Source organism: Natator depressus, chromosome 2, assembly GCF_965152275.1.
Source record: "Natator depressus isolate rNatDep1 chromosome 2, rNatDep2.hap1, whole genome shotgun sequence".
Taxonomy (NCBI): domain Eukaryota; kingdom Metazoa; phylum Chordata; order Testudines; family Cheloniidae; genus Natator; species Natator depressus.
Window position 1 is genome coordinate 55,853,874 of NC_134235.1, and position 26,791 is coordinate 55,880,664.

General features: G+C 42.7%; 1 protein-coding gene across 1 annotated transcript; it reads right to left on the bottom strand.

Moving 5' to 3' along the window:
- Positions 1-1,790: 1,790 nt before the first annotated feature.
- C2H8orf89 (chromosome 2 C8orf89 homolog) lies at positions 1,791-26,791 on the bottom strand. Its single transcript, XM_074943051.1, has 8 exons — positions 26,603-26,791; positions 24,486-24,537; positions 17,512-17,672; positions 16,193-16,349; positions 14,289-14,390; positions 8,769-8,879; positions 6,050-6,114; positions 1,791-2,027 (listed from the first exon to the last, which is right to left on the bottom strand). Exons 1-8 carry the CDS (start codon positions 26,634-26,636, stop codon positions 1,876-1,878), a joined length of 834 nt encoding a protein of 277 aa, XP_074799152.1. The 5' UTR covers positions 26,637-26,791; the 3' UTR covers positions 1,791-1,875.

Here is a 26,791-nt window from a genome sequence, read left to right on the forward strand (position 1 = left end):
TTTTCCCATGTGAAATAGCTCAATGAATTGCATATATATTTTTATTACAAGTCATTTCCATAGTAGGGAAAATACCATACAAGATCCAGAGCGGGCAGCATTTCAGTGGTCAGGGAAGTTTATTTTAAATCTGTATAGACTTACTTGATTAGCATGCCCTAAGATCCTTCGAGTTGAATGATGCTATATAAAACATAAGATATAGTGTTTACCGATAGGAGAATGGCAATTGATATTCCAGTTGTTCTAATATTTGCTATCCCTTGCTTTTGTTGGATTTGGACAGAATAACTGAGAAAATATCAAGTTACAAACCAGGAAGGGGAAACATCACCACTTTTACAATGAGATGACTGATGTCACTCAAACACTACAAGTCATTTTTTTCTTTGTACTGTAAAACAGGTATTGCAAGTGTGAGTTCCTGGAAGAGAAGCAGGGATCATCAAATTTCTAGTTGTACACAATACTTGACGTATTGCTTTACCAGGCTTTATTAATGGCTTTTAAAGAACATTAGACATTGCTTGTGCACTATTCTTTGCCTAGCAGGAAATTTTTCTAATTACTTGCAGAAAATTAGCAGCATATTTTAAAAATAATGTTGGCCTAAAGTAGTTTGTGGCAGTTAAGGATTTCATTTCCTCTAAGCAGCAATAATCTATGTGGAGAGGACAACGGAGCTTTCAAGCTGCAGTTCTTAGGAATTGTTCCATCATGAATGCAGACTTTGCTCATTCTATTTGGAAGCAGTTTTGGGGTTCGATCTTAGGGGATCCAAAGGAGACAACCCCTGGACAGTACGGCTCTTGCAGGAGCCATGTTTCTAGGGACTTCCCTACTTCTACCCCTCCAAAAGATACTTTGCCCTCTGATGGTATGAAGCAATCACAAATTAATATATAGACAAAATTTATGTTGGTTTCCCCAGAATGTTTGGGATGGGATGGGAGAAGGAGAAAATCCAGGGAAACCGCTCTCTCTCCTCTTGCCTATCTCCCACAATTCTGAAGGTAGTCCCTCAGAGGAGCTGCCATAGGTTTGGGCAGGAGGAGGGAACATACTGGGGGAAATCCTTCCTCCACTACCCCCTGAATCTCCTTAGTGCCAGATCAGTAGAGGCAAGTTTTATGAAAGGGAGGAAGCTCTGGGCCCAAAGTTTATTGATAATATACAAATAGTGGATTTTATAGGGGAGTAACTATGCCACCCAGTGGAAATTTTTCTTCCTACTTAATTTTAGTGTGTTATGGGAAACAGGTTTCTTTGGTCTACTACAAACTCTGAAACAAGGCTCAATGAAAAGCAGACCTGTAAACAAATCTGCATACAGTTATTGCATCTTTAGTAAAGTGACCAAAACCAAATATGCTCATTATTAATTGAACAGTAATTGCATATATTAAACTCTAAAATGAGATAAGATCATAAAAATATATATATACAATTACCCTTTTATCTAGTACAGAAGTAAACTTAAAGATTAAATGCACTATAGTTTCCACCATAGAAGTACACATGAAAAATAGGCATGTAGCTGGTTTTTAGTGGCAGAGTTAATACAATCAAAGGTCTGCTTCTCATTTAAAGATTAATATTTCAAGTCTACATTATATAAACTGTTATCCATATCTTTAAGACTCAAGTTATGACTTTTTAATGAAAAACACTGCATATTGCTCTGTATAAATATATAAAATGTTTATTAAATATATCACAAGATTTGGTATTTACAGTTTTATTGATATTAAACAGGTTTTCAGGTAAATCATTTTTTAGCATCATACTGTATTTAAAAGCAAAGTTTTTGTATTTCAGTGAGCAAAACAATCTAAGCTCACAAAATAGCGTACACAAGAGCTTGTTTCTTGCCCATCAGCTTGTCCATGTTTCTTCTTTCTTGCCCCATTTCAATTTTTTGTTTTTCTCTTGACGAATAGTTTCACACTGAAATGATTTTATTTCAGAGAGTCTCTGTATATATTCAGGTGGAGCTCCAGCAAAAGGATCTGTGAAATGGTGATGACCTAAGGGGGGAAAAAACCCACTGATTCTACCGTACTAAATCAGGTAGGTCTTAAGCACCTTTAATAAGAAATATGTCTTCAGCAGAGTTACCTGAGAGGTTGGTTTGTGTTTAATGAGTCACTTGTCTAACCCTAAAATTTGGCATTCCACTTTCAAATTAAAACCTCAACATGGGGATGTAAGCTTCTAGAAAACAAGTCTTGACAGTATATGTATTTTTAAATGGTGAACATCAGTCAAATCCACATTGAAAGGGGCAGTGGACAAGCCAAACATATGTATGATACTGACATTTTTAACTATAATATTTTTGGCAAATTATGAAAAAAACTGATATCTGTCTGGTTTTCAGTCCCACTATTATTCATTTTATCTTCTGTTACTTCTTTTCACATTGCTTTTTAACTCATCTACCACCACATGTAGAAATATTTTTACATAAGGGGCTTTTAATAATAGAGGTACGCATTTCATCTGGAGACATTTTTATTTCAGTATTACAAATATTAAACTATTACACAGGATACTGCTGACAGATTAATTTGCTACCTACTAACCCTTCCAAGCAGCATAAATACAATTGTAGTTTGGAACCAAACTAACCTAAAACCAGTACTTGCTAGATCGATATTTCAGCATAACAAAGTTTAAGTGGCTAATGTGGTCAAGTGAGTTTAGAAGTAGCACTTTCCAGAGATATCTTCTAATGAAAAAGTCACAACACAGATGTTTCACGTACTTGTTGGTAGTTATTTTCTTCCTCAAATATAGTGACATCGGCAGTCAGTGGGTTCATTCAAGTCATCTTTTCTATGAGCTCATCACACTGTTTAGAGCAGTGGGCCGAGGGATGTGCTGGCCGCCCTTCCCGCAGCCCGCCTTGGCCTGGAGCGGCCAGTGGGAGCCGCGATCGGCCCAACCTGCGGACACGGCAGGTAAACAAACCAGCCCAGCCCACCAGGGGCTTTCCCTGAACAAGCAGCGGCCCTAGTTTGAGAACCACTGGTTTAGAGACCACTATTCTACTCAGTGAAGCACAAGATTAGCAACCAGTAACTTCAGTTCTAATCCCAGCTCTGACAGAGATGTCCTCTCTGGCCTTGAGCCAGTCGCAGCCTCTGTCTCAGTTTCCCCATGTGCAAAATGTGGATAGTGGGAAGATTCTGTGAAGTCTACAGCTACAAAACACTTCATAAAGCCCTCTGAGTGCCAAGTATCCTCTATTATAGTAATAATTTTGTATTATTTAAATTTCTTCCAATCACAGCCATGAAAAAGTGAAATGTCATTGTCTGACAAATGACATGAGTATGTGTGTTGTGTCACATTACTCTTTCCATACAGAGAACTATTCATGAAACTGAACTGACAAATGGAATTCTGAGCCCTCCCCCTCCCCCCCAAAAAATCAAATCCATAGAAAAACCAAGAAACATCTATTCATGTGACTCTTCTGTCATCTTAGAAGAGGAATAATTCCTAATAGTTGATACCAGTATACTCAAAATAAGTGACACTTAAAAATGAGAAAAGCTGGGTTGGATAATTGTAACTGCCTACAAAAGGTGTTATTTCTTCATACACTTCACTGTAAACATTATCCCTTCAATAAATGTATATAATCACTAGAACTTCAAGAAGTTTTATCAGAGGGAACAGTTTTCAAAAGAACGAGGAGTCCGGAGGCACCTTAAAGACTTAACAGATTTATTTGGGCATAAGCTTTTGTGGGTAAAACCCCCCCAAAGAAGTGGTGTTTTCTACCCATGAAAACTAATGCCCAAATAAATCTGTTAGTCTTTAAGGTGCCACTGGACTCCTTGTTGTTTTTGTGGATACAGACTAACATAGGTGCTGACTTTTGGTTTTGCGGGTGGGTGCCCCATCCTGGCTCCGCCCCCTCTCTAAGGCCCCGCCCCCACTCCACCTCTTCCTGCCCCATCCCCCTAGACCCTCCTGAATGCCTCCTTCTTGCTGACCCCCCCCCATGCCTCCCACCTGCCGCTCACTCCTTTCTGCCCCCTCCTGCCTTAAGGGCGAGGTGCGTGTGCTGGAGGGGTGCTCTGCCAGTTTTGAGGGGAGGCTATTTTCAACATATTTGTACACTTTCATTCTAGTTATTGAAAGTGTGTCTATCATTGGTATCTCCCCTTCCTGATGTTTCCCAGTTCTTGCTCTCCACCTGTGTCCCTTTTCCCATCTCTCTCTGCTCCCCACCTCCTGGTGGCTCTGTTTAGTGCCCGCTCCCACCCACGCACTCAAAGCAGCTCTGTCTCCCCCCAGCCCCAGCGGCCAGCCCAGAAACTGCCCACCCTGAGACAGAGAGAGAAATTTAATTCTACAGCCCAGCATAGAAATGGCCCATTCATTCATCCTGCTGTGTGGCTCCTGTGTCACTCCAGCTTCTCCCAGTCCCCAGGGCTGCAGCCCATCCCCGCTTTGACGCTTGCTTGCTGACTCCCTTATACACTCTGCAACTTTTGTGGGAGGGGAGCCCCTGGTGGGACCATGGCCAAAGGGGGGGGGTTGCTTCCTCCACTGTGCTGCAGCAGCCCAGCACCCTGAAGCAAGACGAGCTCAGGTGTCCCAAGGTGAAGCAAGGCAGCCTCTCCTGACTTGAAGCTGATACAGGGGGGTGGATGCAAGGGAAGGAATTCCCTAAAAGTTACAGTGGGGGAGAGATGGATCCAGGGGAAGGAAATCAATCCTTCCTGATACAGGGAGGAGGGGATGCTGATCAGCAGAGGAGGGGATAAACTTCCTCTCTGGGAGGAAAAGCCCCTCAGGCAGGCTTGATCTGGGCGTGGGGGAGGGGGAGACAGCTTTGGGCTGGGCAAGCGTTACTTTCCCAGGCATGAGAGCCAGCCATGGAGAAAAGCCCATGGGGAGGATGTGGCTAGAAGCACTGGTGGGGTGTTGCCCCCTTCTGTCCCCTCCGCACACAGGGGAAGGGATACAGAGCCCCGGGACCTAGGTCAGAACCGTAGGGGTTGGGAGCTCCCAGAGCCCACGTGGGAGGGGTCCAGGCACAGGCAGTGTCTGTGCTGGGGGAGGCTGCAGTGAAGCCCCTCTCACCTTTCACCATGGCTGGGCGCACCCGACTGGCTGGACAGGGCATGGGAGGGGATGAGCTCCTGGCCCCAGCCCAAGTTCACTCATCAGACACAAGGGCAAACTTTTCTTAAAGGAGCCATGTCTTTTTGGTTTGTCCCTCTGCCCAGCACTAAGGGGGTCTGCAGCTGGTTTCTCCTGGCTGGAGGGGGAGCACAGGTCCTGGGGGAGACACCAGGGTAGGCTGAGAATTTCTTCGAGAAACCCCACGGCCCATACTCCCCACAGCAGCCCCCTGAGGCCAGCCGAGAAGCTGCCCGCCCATCTCCCCCCAACTCCCTGCAGAGGGGCTGCTCACCCCATCTCCCGCACCCCTCCGCAGCTAGCCCAGAAGCTGCCATGCCCTGGCTGCTTGTCCCCCCAACCCAGCTCCCTCTGCCCTGAAAATTAAAAGGACTCACAGAAGCCCGCTGGGGACTTTGTGCTAAACAGCTGATTGGCCACAGACAGACAAAGAGCTGCTGCCCATGCTAAATAGCTGATTGCAAGTTGCCAACAGCTGACCTCCCCGGTGGGTGCAGAGCACCCACGGAGTTGGCACCTATGCAGACTAACACAGCTACCCCTCTGATAGTTTTCAAAAGGGGAATGGAAGCACAAGAAAGCTATAATGTAAAGCATTGACAAGTTAGGGCTTGTCTACAGCAACAGTGAGTTTTTGGCAAGCTGGGGGTATAATCCTCTTTCAAAGAGGACTAGATCAAAGCTCATTAACAAACTGTTAATGCACGTCCACAAAGGCAGTTAGTATGTAGCAGGCTAGGGTGGGGTAGATTCATACCCCAGTTGCCACAAACTAACTGTCCATGTAGACAAGCCTTTAGAGTTGCCCCTTCTACAACTCCTCAATTCTAACAGCATCTGACAAGAGCTGAACACTAAAATCATACATAGATTATACATTTCTTACCAAACTTGTATCTGGGTCCCACTGGAAGTGAACATATGCTGGAAACGTGGTTATTCTTCTTGGATCTATGGATGTCACAGTGAAAAGTCTTGGAATTAATATAGCTGAATAAAAAAACCACCCACTTTATAGAGAGCACAAATAAAAAAATAGTTAGATTTAGTCACTGTATGGAAAGTCATTAGTGTCTTTCCTAATCATGTTCACAAATATCTGAGGGAGTTAAGAAAGACTGTTTTGTTGCTGAGAGGTTGAAAGGATTCTTGAATTCTATAATTATTTTACATTTCCAGAGCCCTTTCCATCCAAATGCCTAAAAGTACTTTTACAAATATTAATTCCTTAATACTGATATTCCTATTATCCTCATGTTGATGGTAAACTGAAGCATGGAAATTATGCTTTGTGGCATAGGGCAAGTTTATCAGTGGTAGAGCTGGGAACGGAACCCAGATCTGCTATAGGGCCCAGTACTCTAGATATAGGGCCCCTTTCAAAGTACCCACAATCAGCAAAATTTGAAAGGCTCAGAGGCAGAGACTATCAAATCAATTGCTACCACTATAGACAATAAAGAACAGCAAAGAAAAAAAAACCCTCCTAAATTTCATTGAATGGAATGGGAAGGATTAGTAACCAACTATTCTGGCTCATTTCTGCAGACAGTACTTTTGGGTCAGGAGGTGGTCGGTCAAGCCAATCCATCTCCAAAAGTAACTATGAAGAACATTTTTTGTTAGAGATATAAAAATAGATGTTCTCTTTATGCCACCAGGGATTCCCCCTATAACACAGGAGTTTGTAGTTGTCCTCTTAGGACAGCCCTTCATCCCCTTTATACTACCAGAATGGCACAAAGGGATTGAGCAGAGGGCTAGGATATATTCCTTGATGTTTAGGTCTAGTGAATATGAAGCCATCCTACTCTGGTATTTAACTGTATATGTTCAATCTAATTTTAAAGTAGTAACCACATCTGTAGCCTTTTTAACTTTTTCCCCATTCTGGAATTTTATTTCACCAGACTATAATGGCCTCTATGTTACTAATTACAATAAGTAAAACACTGAATACAAAGACGAGAAAGCATCCAGTTTTCTGCCCAATGTTTTACAAACAAGTCACTCCCTGGTCATTTGATTACAGACCTAAAAGTTGCAATACTACAACAAAAAAATTTCAAAAACAGACTCCAATGAGAAACTGCTGAATTGGAATTAATTTGCGAACTGGACACCATTAAATTAGGCTTGAATAAAGACTGGGAGTGGATGGGTCATTACACAAAGTAAAACTACTTCCCTATGCTTATTTTTTTCCCCTACTGTTAGTCACACCTTCTTGTCAACTGTTGGAAATGGGCCATCCTGATTATCACTTGTGGCAAATTGCTGGCACTATGTTGATGGGTCTCATGCATTCTCTTCTTGTGAGTGGGGTGGTGGTTCAGGGCACCATTTCTTGGCCCTGAACTGGGGTATTAACTGCCCTAGTGTCCTAGAGGAGGGGAGTGGAGAGGGAGGGACCCAGGCCCGCCTTCTACTCCGGGTCCCAGCCCAGAGGCCCTAGGAATAGTGGTAAACCACTAGAACTAGCAGTTCCTTCCCCTGGGCTACATCCCTCTCCTGCCCTTCAGCTTGTGGGGCTTCCTGCTCTCCCTCTGCACAGACCAGGTGTCCCTTTACCTAGGGTCTTGGTCTTCTTAGCCCACCGCAGCACTTCTCCAAACTCTCCTCTGCTTCCCTCCAAACTGCTCTCTGCTCCAACACCAATCCACTCTGTTTCAACTCCTCCAAACTGCTCTTTGCTCCAATGCCAATCCACTCTGCTTCAGCTCCCTCCAAACTGCTCTCTACTCCCACATCAATCCACCCTGCTTCAACTCCTCCTCCTGTCTGGTTGAAGCAGGGGGGTTTTATCATGTGACTGGCTTCAGGTGCTTTAATTAATTTATAGCAAACTTTCTTCCCTCTATAGGGAATAAGGCTCCAAAAAAAGACTCTCCTGCTGCCCTCTGGCCATGTTGTATCACACACTGCAAAAGGTTTTTTTTTCTCCTGCTGATAATAGCTCACCTTAACTGATCACTCTCATTATAGTGGGTACAGCAACACCCATTTTTTCATGCTCTCTGTGTGTATATATATATATATATATATATATATATCTTCCTACTGTATTTTCCACTGCATGCATCCGATGAAGTGGATTTTAGCCCATGAAAGCTTATGCTCAAATAAATTTGTTACTCTCTAAGGTGGCACAAGTACTCCTTTTCTTTTTGCTGATATGATAACATGGCTACCACTCTGAAACAAGTCACTAGAAAGTAACACAAGTGCATATAAAAGAAACATTTTGCCTGAGGAGCACAGAACAGTCTGATCTTTTCCACCAACATCCCTCCTCCCTCTATCTACCTTTTGTACAGATTCCTTTCCATATATGACTCTCTCCAGTGCTCTGCCATTTCAGGCCTTGTCTACACTTAAAGGATTTGCGGGTACAGACACACCAACAGAACTATACTGGCAACTCTCCAAGTGGAGATGTAGCTTACACAAGCAAAAAAGTTATTTTGACAGGAACGCTTAAACCACTGTCCTTCTGTTTCTCTTTTCCCCGATTCCCCCTTTCCTGTAGACATGCCATATCATGTGTTTCTTTTCATAAGGAAACTGGGGTTACATTTCCCCCACCTCCACTAAGAATTCCTTACCTCAAAGCTCCTATCTCTCCAGCTCCATCATGAATGGCTGGCATCTTCAGTGGACTTGGGTTCCAAGAATCTAGTCCTCTCTTCTGCAGATCCACCACAGGTATGTCTCCCCTGCATAAGGAAGTAGTCCTCTTTCAAAAAGTGACTGAGAAGGGCACGATTTCTATTTCAATTGGTATTGTGAAGAAGGCTCTGCTGGTAATATTGATTTTCACCAGTTATTTCCCCATCACTCCCATCCCTACTGTGATCCCGCACCATAAACAGTGTTTCCCAAATGGGGGGTGCATCCTTTTGGGGGGGGGGCAGCCAAACCTCTCAGTTATTCTCCAGAATCTTCATTTAAACAAACCAGACAGCTCTGAGGTGTGAACTGTCACATTTATTTCAACGGGTGCTCCCAGCCGCACCCCCTGCCCTTCCGAGGAGCTGTCTCCCCATCCTCTTACTATAGCAGCAGCCCCGCTGGAGAACAGGGCTGGGGGTGGGGTGCTGCTGGGGGTTCTGCTCCTTTCCCCACTGGGAGAGGAAGAGTGGAAAGGAACAGAACACCGGCAGCTCCTCCGGCGGCTGTACCGCCCCAAGCCCTGCTCCCCCAGCCCTGTCCTCCGGCGGTACAGATGGAGCCGGAGGAGAGGCAGTTCCATGGAAGGGCAGGGGGAAAGGTGGTACAGCCGTGCCAGAGGAGGCGTGGGGTTGCCAGTTCCTCCTGTGTCTTTCTGGTACTCCGTACCACCTATAAATATCGGAGAGTACCGGCCTACTTCCACTGCTGTGTGGAACTGACATTGAAAATGGATTACGCTAAAGTGCAAAAAGGCACTCTTAGTGCAGAATAAATGTGTCCATACAGGGAGCTAGTGCAGAAGAGGCCACTGTACTTTAAATTCATATACTAGCTAATTCATGCTAACTTTCCTGAGAATTCCCTGTCTAGACAAGCCTATAGATTTGGTTTTGAGGAGTATCCAACATGTGGGAAAATGAGTAAATTTTTTTGTTGAGAGGTGTGGGGGTGGAACTAGGAAAGAAGGACCTGGCAGTATCTAAGGGTATGTCTATAAAGCAGCTGAAAGGTGTAATTCTCAGCTTGGATAAAGGTACACACGCTAGCTCGGATCAAGATAGTGTGCTAAAAATAGCATTGTGGCCACGATAACATGGGTGGTGGCTTCGGCTAGTTACCTGAGAACATACCTAGAATCCTGGACAGGATTGTATTCTGGTGACTATCACAAGCTATGAAGCCACACTGCTATTTTGAGGCTATAGTCCTCAGTCAGAGTTAGTGTGCATATGTCTACCCTCACTGGGAATTACACCTCTCAGCTTCAGTGCAGACACACCCTAAGACAGTGGTTCTCAAACTTTTTTACTGGTGACCACTTTCACACAGCAAGCCTCTGAGTTCGACCCCCCTTATAAATTAAAAACATGTGTTTATATATTTAACACTATTATAAATGTTGGAGGCAAAGGAGGGTTTGGGGTGGGGGCTGACAACTTGCGACCCCCCATGTAATATCCTTGTGACCCCTTGAGGGGTCCAGACCCCCAGTTTGAGAACCCCTGCCCTAAGAGATATTAAGTCAGTGCCAACAGTGGTAAATATTTGAGAACTTATTTTTGCCCCCATTATGAAGTATATAGGGCCTGAAGAATATAGTTAATCAAAGACAGAATATCTGTCTAACATAAACTTTCTTAAAAACTAATACGTCTGTCAAGGGTGGGAAGAACTGGGATACAAAAAAGAAGAAAAAACAAAACACTTTCTGTAGTAGGTTCTCCACAGGCCACAGGAATGAATATCCCATTAAGGACAACAATGTGTTAAAGTAGAAGAGGACAGTGAAGGGAATGCGGTGTGGTGGTTAGAATACAGGATTGCAAGTCAGGAGTCAACTCTGCCATGGACTTGTGTGTCCCGGGTCAAGTCTCTTCACCTCTCTTCCTTAATTTCCCCACCTATAGGAAGGGGATATTATTTATTTACTTCATATGAGCCTGCTTGCTTAAGGTTTTAAAGCACTTTGAGATCCTCTAAATTATGGTATAAAAATGCAATGTATTTATTAAAGTAAGATGGGAAAAGCTGTGAGGGGGAGAGCTCACATAGAAGTTAGGTCTGGGGACACTTCAGTTATCTGATCTAAGATGGAATTTATATTTCTAAGATGTAAAAGCAGCTCTTTCCAGATAATGATCATCCCTGAGTGGGACTTTCCATAGTGATCTCATATTGAAGCCTGCCCACATGAGAGGATTGGGCCATGCTGGATGTATTCAGGTAGAAGGACCATCTAATTAGTCCCCAAGCTACAAAGGTAGTCCTTGAAGAAGAGTAAGTGAGAATTGCCTCATCAAGGTCAAGACTGCAGAAGAGAGTGTGCTCTCTCGATCTACCAACAATCTGAAGCTAAGTGCCCCTCCTATTCCCCTTGGGCAGACCACCCAGGGTAACAGGAGAAGAAGACTCCAGTTGTTGGCTATGCGAGTCTGACCAGCCTACTGCTATCCAAGACCCCCTCAGTGGTGCCAAGAGCTCAGACCAAGCTACTACATTGCCTGGCTCTAGTAACTGCAGCAACTAAGATCCCGAGACCACAAAGCAAAGTTCAAATTCTTTTTTTAGGTTTTGTCTTAAGGGAGGGGTGCCTCCTTATTCTATTAGGGTGTGAATGTATCAGGTCTGAAACCTGAAAAGTAAACCCCAAGTCCACCATGTAAATTGGTAATGTCTCTGAGGTAAAAGACCTGTTATACAGAGCTGCTATTTGAGCCTTATTCAGTAATCATCTCTGTTCTGTGGTAATTGTGTGAAGTGGGAAACGAGTAAGAGAGTAGAATAATAGCTATCATAGCAACAGAAAGTTTTAAGGAGGAAGCAGAGTAGCACGGAGGTTGTGGACAAAGAAATTTGGTCTTTGTATGTCCTTAAGACTAGATGAGTGCAGTTTACCTCTCTGTGCAATCTCCCCAGGAGCATAGGTATAGGTGGGCCTGCGTGGACCATGGCCCACTCACTTAGCATCCAGCCCCCCCCCCCCCCCCGCCCCTACCCCAGCTCTGGCCCCAACGCTTGCCCCGCTCCGTCAATTTGCCCAACGCTCCTGCAAGGGTCCAGCCAGGGAGCAGGGGCTTGCTCCACTCTGCCTGCCTGGTGCTCCTGCCAGGGCTGGGTGTAGGGTGACCAGACGTCCCGATATTTAGTTGTTTGTCCTGCGTCCTGACCTATGTATGGTTGGGACACCATTTGTCCTGATATTTTGCTTTGGCAGCACTCTGGCTTTTTTCTTTTTTTTTTGCTTGGGGCGGCAAAAAACCTAGAGCCTGTGGCTGCCCCCCCATGTGTCCCAATATTTTGTTCTTGTCATCTAGTCACCCTAGCTGGGCGGGTGGAGCAGGGCAAGCCCCTGCACCCTGACACTGTGCCCTGGCTGGAGCACCAGGCAGGCAGGTGGAGTGGGGCAAGCGCCCACACCCTGACCCCACTCCCAGGCTGGAGCGCTGGTGGGGCAGGTGGAGTGGAGTAAGCCTCTGCACTCCCACCCCGCTCCCCGGCAGGAGCACTGGGCGAGTGGAGCAGGTGGGGTGCAGGAGTGCCCATTTTTCCTGGGCCCCAGGTGGCCCAGTGGCTAATCCATCACTGGAAGGAGGGTGAGAGAGCGTGCGGCTGCCATCGGTAGAGGAGATCTTAAAAAAAGGTAGGATCTCCTGCTGTCTGGGGGAGCTGGGCCCGGTGAGGGACGGTGGGACCTGGAAGAAAGCCAGGAGCCGTGTGCGCTGGAGAGCAGCGTCTCCTCCCGGAGCTGGGTGCATGCCCGGGGCCCAGGGAACCCCTGGCCAGAGGGTCCATCCATCATCCCCTGCAAGCCTGGCTGCAGGGGGTGGGGAGAGGTGGGCCCCTCATTCCTCCTGCTCTCCTAACACCCCCCCCATAGTTGCCTGCCCACCCAAATATGTCATGCTGGCTATGCCACTGAATCTCTCTCAGTCATTATCTAAACTCAAAACTGACAGTCACATCCTAGGAGGGTGGTGAAGCACTGGAATGCATTACCTAGAGAGGTGGTGGAATCTCCTTCCCTTGAAGTTTTTAAGGTCAGGCTTGACAAAGCCCTGGCTGGGATGATTTAGTGGGGGATTGGTCCTGCTTTGAGCAGTGGGTTGGACTAGATGACCTCCTGAGGTCCCTTCCAACCCTGATATTCTATGATTCTACATTTGGTGAACTGATTTCACAGTCAAGACAGGATCCCTCGGTTGGGGTTGTTAGATTAAAGGACAACAACTACCTCCTTCAGTCTCTTGATTAAATAAAAACAATTTTTCCTTGGCTCAACCTCATGATATAATTTGATTACCTGGTTATTAATTTGATGATTCGATAAATGATCATCTAAGCTATTTAGAGAGAAAAGGTGGATGAAGTAATATCTTTTATTTCCCTAACTTCTGTTGGTGAGAGAGAGAGAGAGAGACAGGCTTTCGAGCCCCACAGCGCTCATCTCTCTCTCTCACCAACAGAAGTTGGTTCAATAAAAGATATTACCTCACCCACATTGATTCTCTAATATCCTGTGACTGACACAGCTACACCTACACTATATATCTAAACTAATGTCACTGTTAACTCATTGATCTACTGATTTAATCTCAATTGTGACCTTAATTGATTATTGTATTGTTTCATTCTTAGTTTACTAAAGTTATAGTAGTTTTAGCCCTATCAATATATTTGTTTAATCTAAATATGTGCTTATTTATTCTTTTTAGTAAAAGCCATAAAAAGTACACAGACGTGGTTCTTTCAAAATGCAACATGGGTCCAGAATCACAAGGAATAAGGTAAAATTAGCCATATTATCTGAGAACCACTTGGCTCTCTTCCTAAATTAAAACATTTGTCCCTCACAAGAAATATTGCACTATAAACTGAAAGTCTAAGAATTCAAATTCTGGAATATTGCCAGGGCACAGAGAATGTACTGCTAGAGCAAAATGATTTTGTTTGGTGTTATGGAAAATAGGACATAAGTTTTACTTATTAGCATGCATTAATTAATTTGTATTTGAAAGCTGGAGCAATTAGTCTCCATCACATCCAGAAGAAGCCACCAATCCAGTTTCTTAATCACAGATATAAAAGGTGGCAACATTTCATATTAGAGGAAGGGAGACAAGGTAGGTGAGGTAATATCTTTTACTGGACCAACTTCTGTTGGTGAGACAAGCTTTTGAGCTTACACAGAGCTCTTCTTCAGGTCTGTGTAAACTCAAAAAAACTTGTCTCTCTCGCCAACAGAAGTTGGTCCAGTAAAAAATATTACCTCACCCACCTTGTCTTTCTAATATGCTGGGACCAACATGGCTACAACATGGCTACAACTGCATATATATTGGAAAAAGGCAGTTAAGAACCACATTACTAAGATCTCTTGCATATTCAGTAACTTAAAACCTTTCCTTAACTTTTCAGGGAACGGTGATACATAATAATTTAAAATGGAGACGTACCTTTTTTTGCAAAACTCGTATCCTAAGTACTGTGATGAGGTCTGTGGAAGTATGTATGAAGTTGGCACACAGATATGCTCATTATCATCTTTACTATAAGAGCTAAAAACAATTAGAACAAGATTTAAACAGATAACAGAAGTCTGTACTGAAATGATAATCCATTGTATAACATGCTTCCCTGAATACCATCCCAGAACAAAGATAATTAACATTGTGAGATGACATGTCTGAAATAAATATCCTTTAAGTAGCATTTTTATTATAAAATAATAGAATAATTATGACTAAATTCCAGCTACAGTATGTTATGAGAGACAGTCCAACAAAAATTTCAATTATGGATGAATTTCTGGCAAATTGTTTTAAGTAGTAAGAATGCATGTATGAAAGGCCACTCTTGTTTACTGAGAAGAGATTACATTACTTTGTAATTAATTATTGTTTGCTTTATCATTATCAAGAACAATGATTCAGAAAAGATTCATTGGCATGAGCAAGTTGTAACAAAAATATGAAGTGCAATATGTGCTTATGTTAGCAGAATATTACATATACTGAACTTAGCTCTAAACAGCATATTTTTAGGAACTTAGTGTGTTGAAAACTTAGTACCACATGCTATTTTTGCCATTGTTTACCCATCACATTTATTTATTTATTTATTTCCAGAAGTGACTACAGATAGACAGCTTATCCACACATGGCAGCAGTTTGTAAACCATACTGAAGACCACAAGAAAAAAGTCCCAGATAAAGGTACTTTGTGGATAGCACTGGTGTAATTACAAGGAGGGGACTTGTCCCCCTCACATCTTTTAGATGGGGGGGGGGAACCAAGGGATGGGAGACAGGGAAGGGAGTGAAGAGAAACATATTTGTTAAGAAAAGTTACTCCCCTGCTTCATTATATACGTAAGCTTGGTGGACTCCTGTGTAGAAAGCACTTAGTCCCAACTGAAGCAAACAGAGATCAATTATTAGATAAAACAGAAGCACAGACAAATATAGTAAGAACACTGTGAGACAAAGCAAAATGCTGAGAAGGAAGATTGAAATATTGGAAAATTAACTTCAAGGTAATAGTCTTTCTTATACAATGACGATTGAACATCTGGTCACTGTTAATAGAAAAGATGTTCTCTGTATCGAAAAGGCATTCCTGATGCCTAAAGGAGGTATGAACTAACTTACTATCTTGACTAACATAAAAATTAGTTCTAGAGGGCTAGACCTAAGATATAAGGATAGAATTATTTCAGAAATGTGTCTAGAAAGGTACTTTCTATAAGGACAGTAAGAGATCTACATATTTCCAGATGTGGATCCTCTTTTTCCAATCAAAAGGATTAACTTATTTTCTATTGAAGAAATCTTCTATTTAGCAGAACGCAGAAGCATCATTGCTCTTCACAGCTACTCTTGAAATTTACTAGGAGGACAGCTGTATTTCTTGTGATTCTGGTAAGATGAAAAAACTGCTGATTGCACTCTAGCAATGGCTTCAAGTCTGACACTGGGCCATGTTACAGAATTAATATTGACTTTGAGTGTCAGTGAATTAATAGTATACATGGGATGTGCCTTGGAACCTACTTTGGATTTGGAAATAAGACAATCTTTGCTTTATTGCTGCATTGACTCAACAGAAGTACATCCGTAGAATTATCTGTACTTTGTATGCTATTCTTCTGCATTACTCAAGGCTGATGTGGGAACATAAACTACAAGTTTCACTTCCCACTCTCTCCAGCAAATACTAATTTGACAAAGCTATCAAATACCTGGGCTCTTTTGCAACTCTTTTCAGAGGCAATATGCCCAGGGTGCACTTTGATTCTAAAAAGCTAAAATGTTCTAAAAGAAATACTTTTTCTATGAAAACATTGACTATGGACATATACCCAGTTGGAAATGGTTTAGCAGCACCATATGCAAATCCTTTTTTCATCTGCAGAATAGGAGATAGGCTTTCTTGATAGCTCTGGACTCCCTGAGTAAGGTTTGGTATTGCAGTACTCTCCTCGCAGTCTCTCAAGCCAAAGGTTGAAGAGTATTCTGCTTAAAGTAGATATTCACAGAAGTGTACATAAAATATTAACATCTGATCATAATTAGAACACACATTAAGGAGTATAAATGAGATGAGTTAGTTAAGCTCCTTTTACTAAATATGAAATCAGTAGAGATATATCATTGGGAGAAAAAACACTTGGGTTGTTTGTTTTTAAAAAGTGAGGCCATTTCACAAAAACTACATGTCTCAGTCAATGCATGGTCATATGAAACCCTTAGAAATACGAGGAAATGCAAGGTACATTAGTAATTACATCTTGCTCCTCCTGAAATCAATGGTTAAGGCTGTGAGTTTGTCACGGAGGTCATGGAAGTCACAGATTCTGTGACTTTCCGTGACCTTCGTGACTTCTGCAGTGGCTGGTGCACCTGGCTCAGGGGCACCTCTGGCGGATCCGCCAATGAGAGCTGAGGGGGTAGTGCCTGAAGGCAGAGGCAGCGTGCAGAGCTGCCTGGCCACGCCTCCGCCTAGCAGCTGAGCGAGAGGGATGTCACTGCTTCCAACGAGCCCCCCAGGTAAGCCCCACCCAGAGCCCACCTCACTCCATCCCATGCCTGAATCCCCTGCCCCCTCCCACACCCAAACTCTGCTTCTGCTGCGGGGGAGGAGGGGGGAAGGCACGGAGTCAGGTAGGGAGCCTATCGGCCCCACCAACCTCATCCCCCTCAGCACCAGTGGGGGTCCCGAGCCGCACGCCGCCCCACCCCTAGTACCCGGGCCTCCCTCCCCTGGCACCTGCAAGGCCCCCGGGCAGCCCCGCCCCCCAAGTTTTAGTCTCAGATATTTTTAGTAAAAGTCTTGGGCAGGTCAGGGGCTGTGAATTTTTGTTTATTGCCCATGACCTGTCCGTGACTTTTACTAAAAATACCCATGACTAAAATGTAGCCTTATCAATGGTTAAATTTCTATTAACTTTAAAAGGAGAAGGATCAGGTCCTTATAAAGAAAAGACACACAGAACAGACTGATTATGTAGAAGCCTTAATTAAGGGGCTCTATAGGGCTGTGAATGCCAAAAATTAAGCTTGGAGAAATGCAGCACTAGAAGTTCTATTCTCCCCCACACATTTGCGGCACTGGAAAGAACAGCTTCTTAGTGAAGCTAACTACACTATAGACCATAAAATGACAAGCTCAATCATTTACCTTTTTTTATCCTTTCTGTCTTTAACAATGCGCTCCTCCAACTCCTTTCAAAGGGAAAACATCCTAATGATCTTCCTGAGGCTTCATTATTCAGATATTTGTGGTCAGACGTTAGACTTGGCATTTTTTGTTCTTTTGATGCCTGAGATGAAAGTGATCTGCTGTTTCAGATATGAAATGGAAAAGATACAGCGGATGCAAATGCATGTTTAAAGAGTAAGGTGATCGATGTTTTTCAAAAGTTACAAATCGTGTTGCCAACATACATAGATATTTTGAATCAGGACTTCTCAATACATGGGAAATTACCCATAAGTGGACTGCAAGGGGGAAGCCCTGCTGACTGAACAAAACAAGTAAGTAAGTAAGTAAAATCCTATGGGCACTAGGACCCAGCAGGAGTGTGAGAAAGAGATGGAAAGAATCACTTATTCTCCATCCAGCTCCTGCCTCCATACTACTCCATTCCCAACCCTTGCTGCAGGTTCTCAGCCATTTCTTCCTCATCACACACCACATTCAGCCCCAGAAGGAAAATATTACTTCAAGAGGCTGTTTAGCTGGCTCCATCACCTCTTTAAGCCACAAAACTCACATTCCTTAAGGCTGTGCATTACGGAAGGCAAAACAGTCTCAGGCAATAGACAGTCACAGCCCCTCTTCCCCCAACCTTTTTGCATGTATGCCAACTGCCAATAGCCCCACAAAACCCCCAAACCATCTGGAGTTTTTTGCTATCAGTCTAATTTCACAATTTTTGTAGCAACAAAGGACTGTGGGATTGGGTGGGTTGCCTTAAACTAATCTGGTTTTGGATCCTTAGTACAAAAAGACTGAGAATCATGGGCTTGAAAAATAATATGAAATGTATTTGATTTATTAAGAGAGAGCTTTAGTAATGTGTACTGAATGCTCAAGAACCAGGGTCAATTTTTTTTTAATAGTGAAAACAACTTTTTCTGGTCACAAATATACAATCCTGCAAATCGCTGGCTGCCTCTATGTATCAGCATCTATGGTGGTGGTAGTGTTGTCAGCCACTACAAAACCCCACGGAAAAAGTTACCTGCCCTATTCAACCTCTAAAGGTAACTTTGCATCCCAATCAAGAACCAAAGTGGATGGTCATTTGGCCACATCCTTAGTCCATCCACCCAAAAATGAGTCAAAGAAAAAGGGGCGTAGATTTGTGACCAGAAAACACTCAAAAGCTTTTCTTCCACCCACCAAGATAACAGCAGAGAGCTAATGGAACATTGAGGCTACTGAATACAAGCTACAATATGAAAATACAGGAGAAGGACTTTTCAGTGGTTAGGATGCTGGTCAGGGCCTGAGAAGAGCTAGGTTTTATTCCCTGCTATGCAGAGGTGAAAGTAACTTAACAGACTTACAACACCAGCAGGACATCTACCACATCTTTGTTGACTTCAAGAAGGTGTTTGACAGAGTATGGCATGAAGCTCTCTGGGCAACCATGAAGAAGTACAATGTTGGTTGTAAGCTTATTCTTACCATTAAACAACTGTATGCCAAGGCCAGCAGTGAAGTTCTCATCAATGGCACAATAGGAGAGTGGTTTTGCACCACTGTTGGAGTCCGGCAAGGCTGCCTTCTTTCGCCCACACTGTTCAATGTCTACTTGGCACGCATAATGACTGATGCCCTAGATCACTTTTGCATAGTCCGCATTGGGGGGCAAACAATCTCAAATCTTTGGTTTGCTGATGACATTGATGGCCTGGCAGGCAGCAAAGATGAACTTGCAACTTGTGAAATGACTGGATGAAACCCTCCTCAAAATATGGCATGGAAATCAAAGCAGAGCAAACCAAGCTGATGACAAACAAATGTGATGGGATCAAGTCACTTATCACTGTCAGTGGACAAGAGCTGTAGATATTGAAACAGTTCAAGTATTTGGGGACAATCATCACTGATGAAGGATCCAAGGCAGAAATTCAGGCAAGAACTGCACAAACAACAGCAGCGGTGGCAAAGCTAAAGCCAATTTGGAGGAATAAGAACATCTCCCTGGAATACAAACTGAAACTGCTGCACACATCCATTTTTCTGAATGTGTGCGAGACATGGACCCTTACGGCAGAACTTGAACGGAAAATACAGGTAGTAGAGATGAGATACTTCCGTAAAATCCTGGGCATCTCCTACTTCAACCACATCACTAATGAAGAGGTTCGCAACATCATCACCCAATGCGCTGGGCCATATAAAGACCTCCTGATGACCGTGAAGATGCGCAAGCTGAAGTGGTATGGCCATGTAACAAGATCATCTGGAATATCTAAGATCATCCTCTAAGGGACAGTACAGGGGAAGAGAAGAAGAGGTAGACAGAAGAAGAGATGGATTGACAACATAAAAGAGTGGACAGGAATGGACTTCGCAGAGACTCAAGCACTGACACACAATCATCAGAGGTGGAGACAATTGGTTGATTGCTCACCAATGATAGTGCCCCAATGACCAATGCAGTTATGGGAGTGATGATGATGATTGATGATGCAACTAGATTTAAGTGTATGCCCTTTTGGTCTTAATGTTAAAAGGAGTCACCAGGGGTGACAGTCTATTCATGCAGGGGGGAATTGCCACCCCTCCCTGGTTAGCCAGTGATATAATGCAAAGCTCAACTGTCTACCATTGCCCTATTACAGAACAGTCAATGGAAATTGATCAGATAGAACTACAATCAAATGAAACCACTTGGAGGTGAAAAAGAAACAATGTAATAGACAAAGGATTGCCCTCTATGAATAAAGACAAAAGACTGTTACAGTATAACATAGAGCGGAAAGAGGCACTCTGGATCCATTCATTGATGAGACATCTTGTTGAGCAGGGGTATTTTTCATGAAAGATTGGATTCTTGTTCCTGTGAAGCCAGCCAGCTCTGTAACAGACTGAATTTTGAGGGGAAAGCCTACTTTATAAGAACAGCCATACTGAGTCAGATGAATGGTCCATCTAGCCCAGGATCCTGTCTTCTAACAGTGGCCAGTGTCAAATGCTTCAGAGGAAATGAACACACCAGAGCAGTTACTGATTGATCCATCCAGGTGTCCAGTCCAAGCTTCTGGCAGTTGGAGGCAGAGCTGCCCAGAAGGGGGGGCAAGTGGGGCAATTTGCCCCAGACCCCTGACCCCGCAGGGGCCCCAACGAAAATGTCTTAAGTCTGAGGTCTGAGACAGGGAAGGGGCCAGTAGTGTAGCTGGGGGGGGGGGGGGGGGCGAGGGGCAGCGACCACTCTCCCACTGAGCACAAGTGGCGCCTTTTTAATTTTTACTCACGCGGCGGCACTCCGGGTCTTTGGCGGCACTTCGGCAACGGGTCCTTCAGTGCCGCCGAAGACCCAGAGCAAGTGAAGGATCCGCCGCCGAAATGCCGCCAAAGACCCGGAGTGCCGCCGGGTGAGTACAAGTGGCTGGCAATGTTCCCTCTAATTTTTGACAGGCCGTGTCCCCAAATATTTCTTCTGTGCAAATTTTTGACAGGCCGTGTGTGCAAAAAATTTCTTCTGTGCAAATTGTTGTGCTTCTGTGCAAATTTTTGTGCACGTGGTGTTTCGCCGTGTGCACGGTGTTTAGGATCTGTGTGCACGCGCACACAGCTTAGAGGGAACAGTGGCGGCTGGCACCTTTTTTTATGTCTGCTCCCCCTGTTCACTCCACCACTGGAAGGGGCTCCCGAAATTGCTTTGCCCCAGGCCCCCTGAATCCTCTGGGTGTCCCTGGTTGGAGGTTGCATCCCTGACCATCTTGGCTAATAGCTGTTGATGAAACTATCTTCCACAAACATATCAAATTGTTTTTTGAACCTGGTTATACTTTTGGCCTTCGCTTTTGGCAATGAGTTTCATAGGCTGATTGTGCATTGTGTAAAGAAGGACATCCTAATGTTTGTTTTAAACCTGCTATGAATTTCATCAGGTGACGCCTGGTTCTTGTGATATGTGATGGAGTAAATAACATTTCCTTATTTACTTTTCCACACCAGTCATGATTTTATAGACCTCTATCATATCCCCGTTAGTTGTCTCTTTTCTAAGATGAGAGACTAAAAAGACTGGACTGTTCCTCATATGGAAGCTGTTCCATACCCTTAATCATGTTTATTGCCCTTCTCTGTACTTTTCCCAATTCTAATAGATTTTTTTTTGAGATGGGGCAACCAGAACTGCACTCAATATTTAAGGGCATACCATGGATTTATATAGTGCCATTATGGTATTTTCTGTCTTATTATCTATCCCTTTCCTAATAGTTCCTAATATTATTAGCTCTTTTTGACTGCCGCTGCACATTGAGCAGATGTTTTCAGAGAACTATCCATGATGACTCCAAGATCTCTTTCTTAAGTGGTAAGTGATAATTTAGACCCAATCATTTTGTATATAGAGTTGGGATTATATTTTCCAATGTGCATTACTTTGCACTTATCAACACTGAATTTCATCTGCCATTTTGTTCCCCAGTCACCCAGTTTTGTAATTCTTTGCAGTCAGCTTTGGATGTAAACATGTTGAGTAATTTTGTATCATCTGCAAACTTTGCCACCTCATGGTTTACCCCCTTTTCCACATCATTTATGAATATGTTGAACATCGCTGGTCCTAGTACTGATCCCTAGGGAACCCCACTATTTACCTCTGCTGACTATGAAAACTGACCATTTATTCCTACCCTTTGTTTCTTAACTTTTTAACCATTTACTGATCCATGAGAGAACATTCCCTCTTGTCCCATGACTGCTTACTTTGCTTAAGAGTCTTTGGTGTGGGACCTTGTCAAAAGGCTTTCTGAAAGTCCAAGTACACTGGTCATCCCTGTCCACATACTTGTTGACTCCTTCAAAGAATTCCAGTCAATTGGTGAGTCATGATTTTCCTTTACAAAAGCCGTATTGTCTCTCTCTAACATATCATGTTTATCTGTGTGTCTGATAATTCTGGTCTTGTAGTTTCAGCCAATTTGCCTGGTACTGAAGTTAAGTTTACTTGCCTATAATTACCAGGATTGTTTCTGGAGCTTTTTTAAAAGTCGCGTTACACTAACTATCCTCCAGTTATCTGATACAGGGGCTGATTTAAGCGATAGGTTACATACCACAGTTAGTAGTTCTTAGACAGGAAAGGTATCTATTAATAAGCGAAGGCTATAGTTTGTGTTTTATTATTTTGTTTGATATTGTAATCATTTGTTTACATTCAAAAACCAACCAAACAACAACAACCCCAATGCTATGATCCAGGTGCTCAGCACAGCTTGGACGGGAAGAGTGGTAAAGATAGCTTTGATACCTTTGTATCCAGTCTCAGATCTTGAGGTCTTTTGGATTACAGTTAAGTACTCTGCAATACTTGGAAGTAGAACTGACAGTAGTTAGTTGTATTTTACTCTGGTTTTCTCTGACTTCAGTGAGCTGTTCTGATACCAGGAATAATGTAGGGCTGCCTCAACAATATGCTCCTCTGTTGGGAGGGATGGCCTCGGATGGGGGGATACCAGTATAGGAACCATTACAGTGGTTTTATATCATCCTTTCAGACATTAAACAAACAGATGTAACACTGGTATGTTAATGGAAAATTGTTTAGGTAAATGAAAAGAAAAGCTATTAAAAAACCCATAATGTCAAGAAATTCTTTAAGTTCTTAGTGATGTGGAACAGAATCGCCCACTGGAATGCAAACAGATATTATTAAGGCAGTTCAGTTTTTGAAAGCAATCTCATCAGCCTTGAAGTGAGCAGGTTCTGGAATGAACTATATCATGCCATCTCTTACTTGTGGTTGGAATTTTAAGTCAGAAGTGTCAGAAATAGTGATTCTAATCACCTCACTAGATCTCCAAAAAAATTGCCTAGAGGGTGAGGCAACAACATACATGAGGATTTTCTTGTATGTTTTAATAAACATTGTGTTCTTCCACTTCTGTATTTTTTCAGGATAACCCTGGAAGGAATTTATTTTATAGATTCTATTTCCATAAGGCAGAACAGCATCATTCAAATTAGATTTTGTTGTCAGTGATTCAAGAGCACAGTGGTTTGGGGTGTGTGTGTGTGTGAGAAAATAAACAAAAAACACATTTAAAAGAAAAAAATCCACTCATTTTGAACTTCAGAATTTTTTAGAAAATACAAGGAACTTCGATGAGATGATTTTTCTACAGCCTTCAATGATTACAAAAAAGGTTTTCACTCTGCATAGTCCTGACCAAAAATTCTGATAGGGATGCAATTCTCCCCAAAGATATACACAGATGAAAATAATTCACTAGCATATTAAAACATCATTTTTAACATAAACATACATTTTTTTCTGTGACCTAATACTTCTGGTGGATTGTAACCCCTAGGAATAATAGTTAATTGTATACACATTTGTTTTGCAATTTTGAAGCAAAAAAACCAACACAATATTTGGGCTGCAGAGCCATCAAAGAGCATGAAGGTACCAGTCATCTCTATAAAAACCTCCTAAATGTTTAGGATTACATGACTAAAATTTTTGGAACAGCAAATTGTAGGAGAAGACACATACCATAAAAAGAATGAGAATCAGACAGAATAGCACTGTATTCTATTTATCTAAAGTCCAAATATGGCATAAATGATATACACAACTCACATATAAGGAGAACCGTATATGACAACAGGATAGTCATACAATCTCTCTCGTCTTCAAGATAAAAGATGGCCTCAAATGTTGAACTTATAAATGTTCTTTAACACAACCAGTAGCTTGATAAGTTCAGAAAAAGACAATTTCTACCTTTCATGAACCAATCTCCCCAGATTCTCCTTGACCTATTCTGGTATCAAAGCATAGTTAGAGTAGGCTATTGGTAAATCCAATGAAAAAGAAAATTATCCCTAGTTTTTAAAAAAATACTTATTTTGTGAGAGAATACTGTACTCATGTATGTCACATACCATATTAACAGACTTACCATTCAGAGAGGAATGATGACTCTGGGTATTTAATTTCTTTTACATATGATTCTGCAAAACAAAAAGTGATAAAACTATATTCAAAATCAGGAAAACCAAGTTCCTATGTATAATACCAAAAGAAAATGGTAAACAAACACTAATTACCATTTACAGTCAAAATCTCAAACAAAATTATGTAATTACCTTGCCAATTTGTTCTACCACAGCCTTTAATATAAGTGAATTGATAGGATTTGTTTTCCTTGGAGTTAGCATTAGCCCTAATGTCCTGGCCAAATTCCAACTTCCAATCCAAATTCTCTGAATTTTCAACTGGATTGGGTACTCTTTACTTCCTGTTCTAATTTGTGTAGAGTGCTATACACTGCTGAACAGGTGTCATGTTTCACCATTGAGCTGTTTGTATTTTAGCTGCGGTTGGTGTGATTCTTATGTGCAGTTTGAAAAGCAATTTGGGATCCTTTACAATGAAAGATTCTATATAAATGTATAAATTGCATGTATGTAAGGCAGCTTATAATTAAATCTCACTATTTTTAAGGAGAATTCCCCATTAAGTCAATAAGGAGTTCTACTTAAAAGTCAATAGCAGGAAATGGCCTGATTTTATTGAAAGTATGTCTTTTTTAAAGACCTTTTCAGTCTGGGTATATTTTAAAAATAAATACGATTTATAAAACAGATTTATGTTTCCAGATTTCAATAACTCATAACTGCATACCACTTTTGTTAGTTATCTGTGTTTAAATAAGTATCTTTTTCACAACCCTATTTTCTTCTGCTTAATGTTCTAGCACACATGTAAGTTCTGCCAACCTAATCATTGCCCTGGTAATAAATTGATACTGGATTCCCTGCTGATCTCCCTTTTTTATGAGTAGAGTTTATATTTTTTCCTAAAGAAAATGTAAATTCTGTGCTTAAAATATTTGATGACACTATCCTTTACATAAGTAATAGCAATGCATCAGAACACAGGCCATTATTATTATTTAACATTTATGTTCCAGTATCTTAGTTTTCTGAAGCGTGTGTGTATGTGTGTGTACTAGTACCTTAATTTACTAACGGGAAACAACCTATTTGCGATTCTGCAAGCACTCTGGAAATGAGAACATCATTTCCATGATGCAGCTAAACTATTTGGAAAGCCCAAGTCCCAAGGTTCTGTCTGTTGAATATTCTCAGAGCCTCACGAACTGTGTGATGCAATGTTGTTTGCAGGCAGTTATTTATGGGTTTGAAATTAAGATGTTTTGAAAGAATCAGCATAGGAAACAAACTAAGTTCTTCTATTTCCTCCCCTTTTTGTTTCCCATCTTCCTTGAATTTTCCTCATTATAATGATCAAGATGTTTTGAAATCTTATAAAAATCACTCAAACATTACCTCTTATATTGAAAGGTCAGGGTCTATAAAGTACTGTATTTTAGCGCTACATTTTATTTTTGATGTCTCTCATAAAAATGTGTACAGCATTTTGCAGTCATGAGCTGTGCAAACACAGAAGTAGCGGGTAGTTTATAATACCATTCAAGTAATATTGGTACACATGACCAGGCAGAGCAGGATGAAGAACCACATTTCTGGGAGAAGAGGGATAAAACAGAAGGATCAGAAAATAGAATGTGACTGATTTATTACAGAGCTGTAGCCAGAGACAAGAGCGTGCTTGAGAGGGGACTGAAAGCAAGCCAGAGAGTCAATTTCGTCAAGCCTGAGCTTTTCCGAATCAAAAGGCTTCCAGGGTGGAAGTTTCCCCGCATGCTTGGAAGTCCCTGCCATAGAACTGAGTGTGGGATTGTGCAGAGGATGGGGGGAGTCAACTGAACGTGGAACACATTACGGGGTGGAGGGACAGCTCAGTGGTTTGAGAACTGGCAGCCTGCTAAACCCAGGGTTGTGAGTTCAATCCTTGAGGGGGCCACTTAGGGATCTGGGGCAAAAATTGGGGATTGGTCCTGCTTTGAGGAGGGGGTTGGACTCGATTACCTCCTGAGGTCCCTTCCCCAACCCTGATATTCTATGAGTCCCCTCACAGAGTTTCTTCCTACCCCTGTTCCCAGCCCATCGCCCTGCCCCCTGCAGCCCCTTCCCGCTAGAACACACGTACCCCGATGCCCCCAGCGCGGCTGGTTCCTGCTCATGGTGCCGCTGGGCTGCGGCGGGAGGGGGCGGGGAGGTGCCAGGCGGCTGCAGGAGGCGAAAGAGGAGCCCCGGCAGCAGCATCCCCGCCCCGCTACAGAGTCACCGAGCCGGCGCCCTGCGGCACCAGACCAGCAGGCGCCTCCTCCCCCGCCGC

Excerpts from the sequence above, each read along its gene's own strand:
- C2H8orf89 (XM_074943051.1), bottom strand. The coding sequence starts at position 26,636 with ATGAGCAGGAACCAGCCGCGCTGGGGGCATCGGG. Across the intron at positions 14,391-16,192 it reads GCTAAACCATTTCCAACTGG|CTCTTATAGTAAAGATGATA; the intron begins GTATATGTCCAT and ends AATTGTTTTTAG. Across the intron at positions 6,115-8,768 it reads GGAGAGATAGGAGCTTTGAG|ATCCAAGAAGAATAACCACG; the intron begins GTAAGGAATTCT and ends TGACATCCATAG.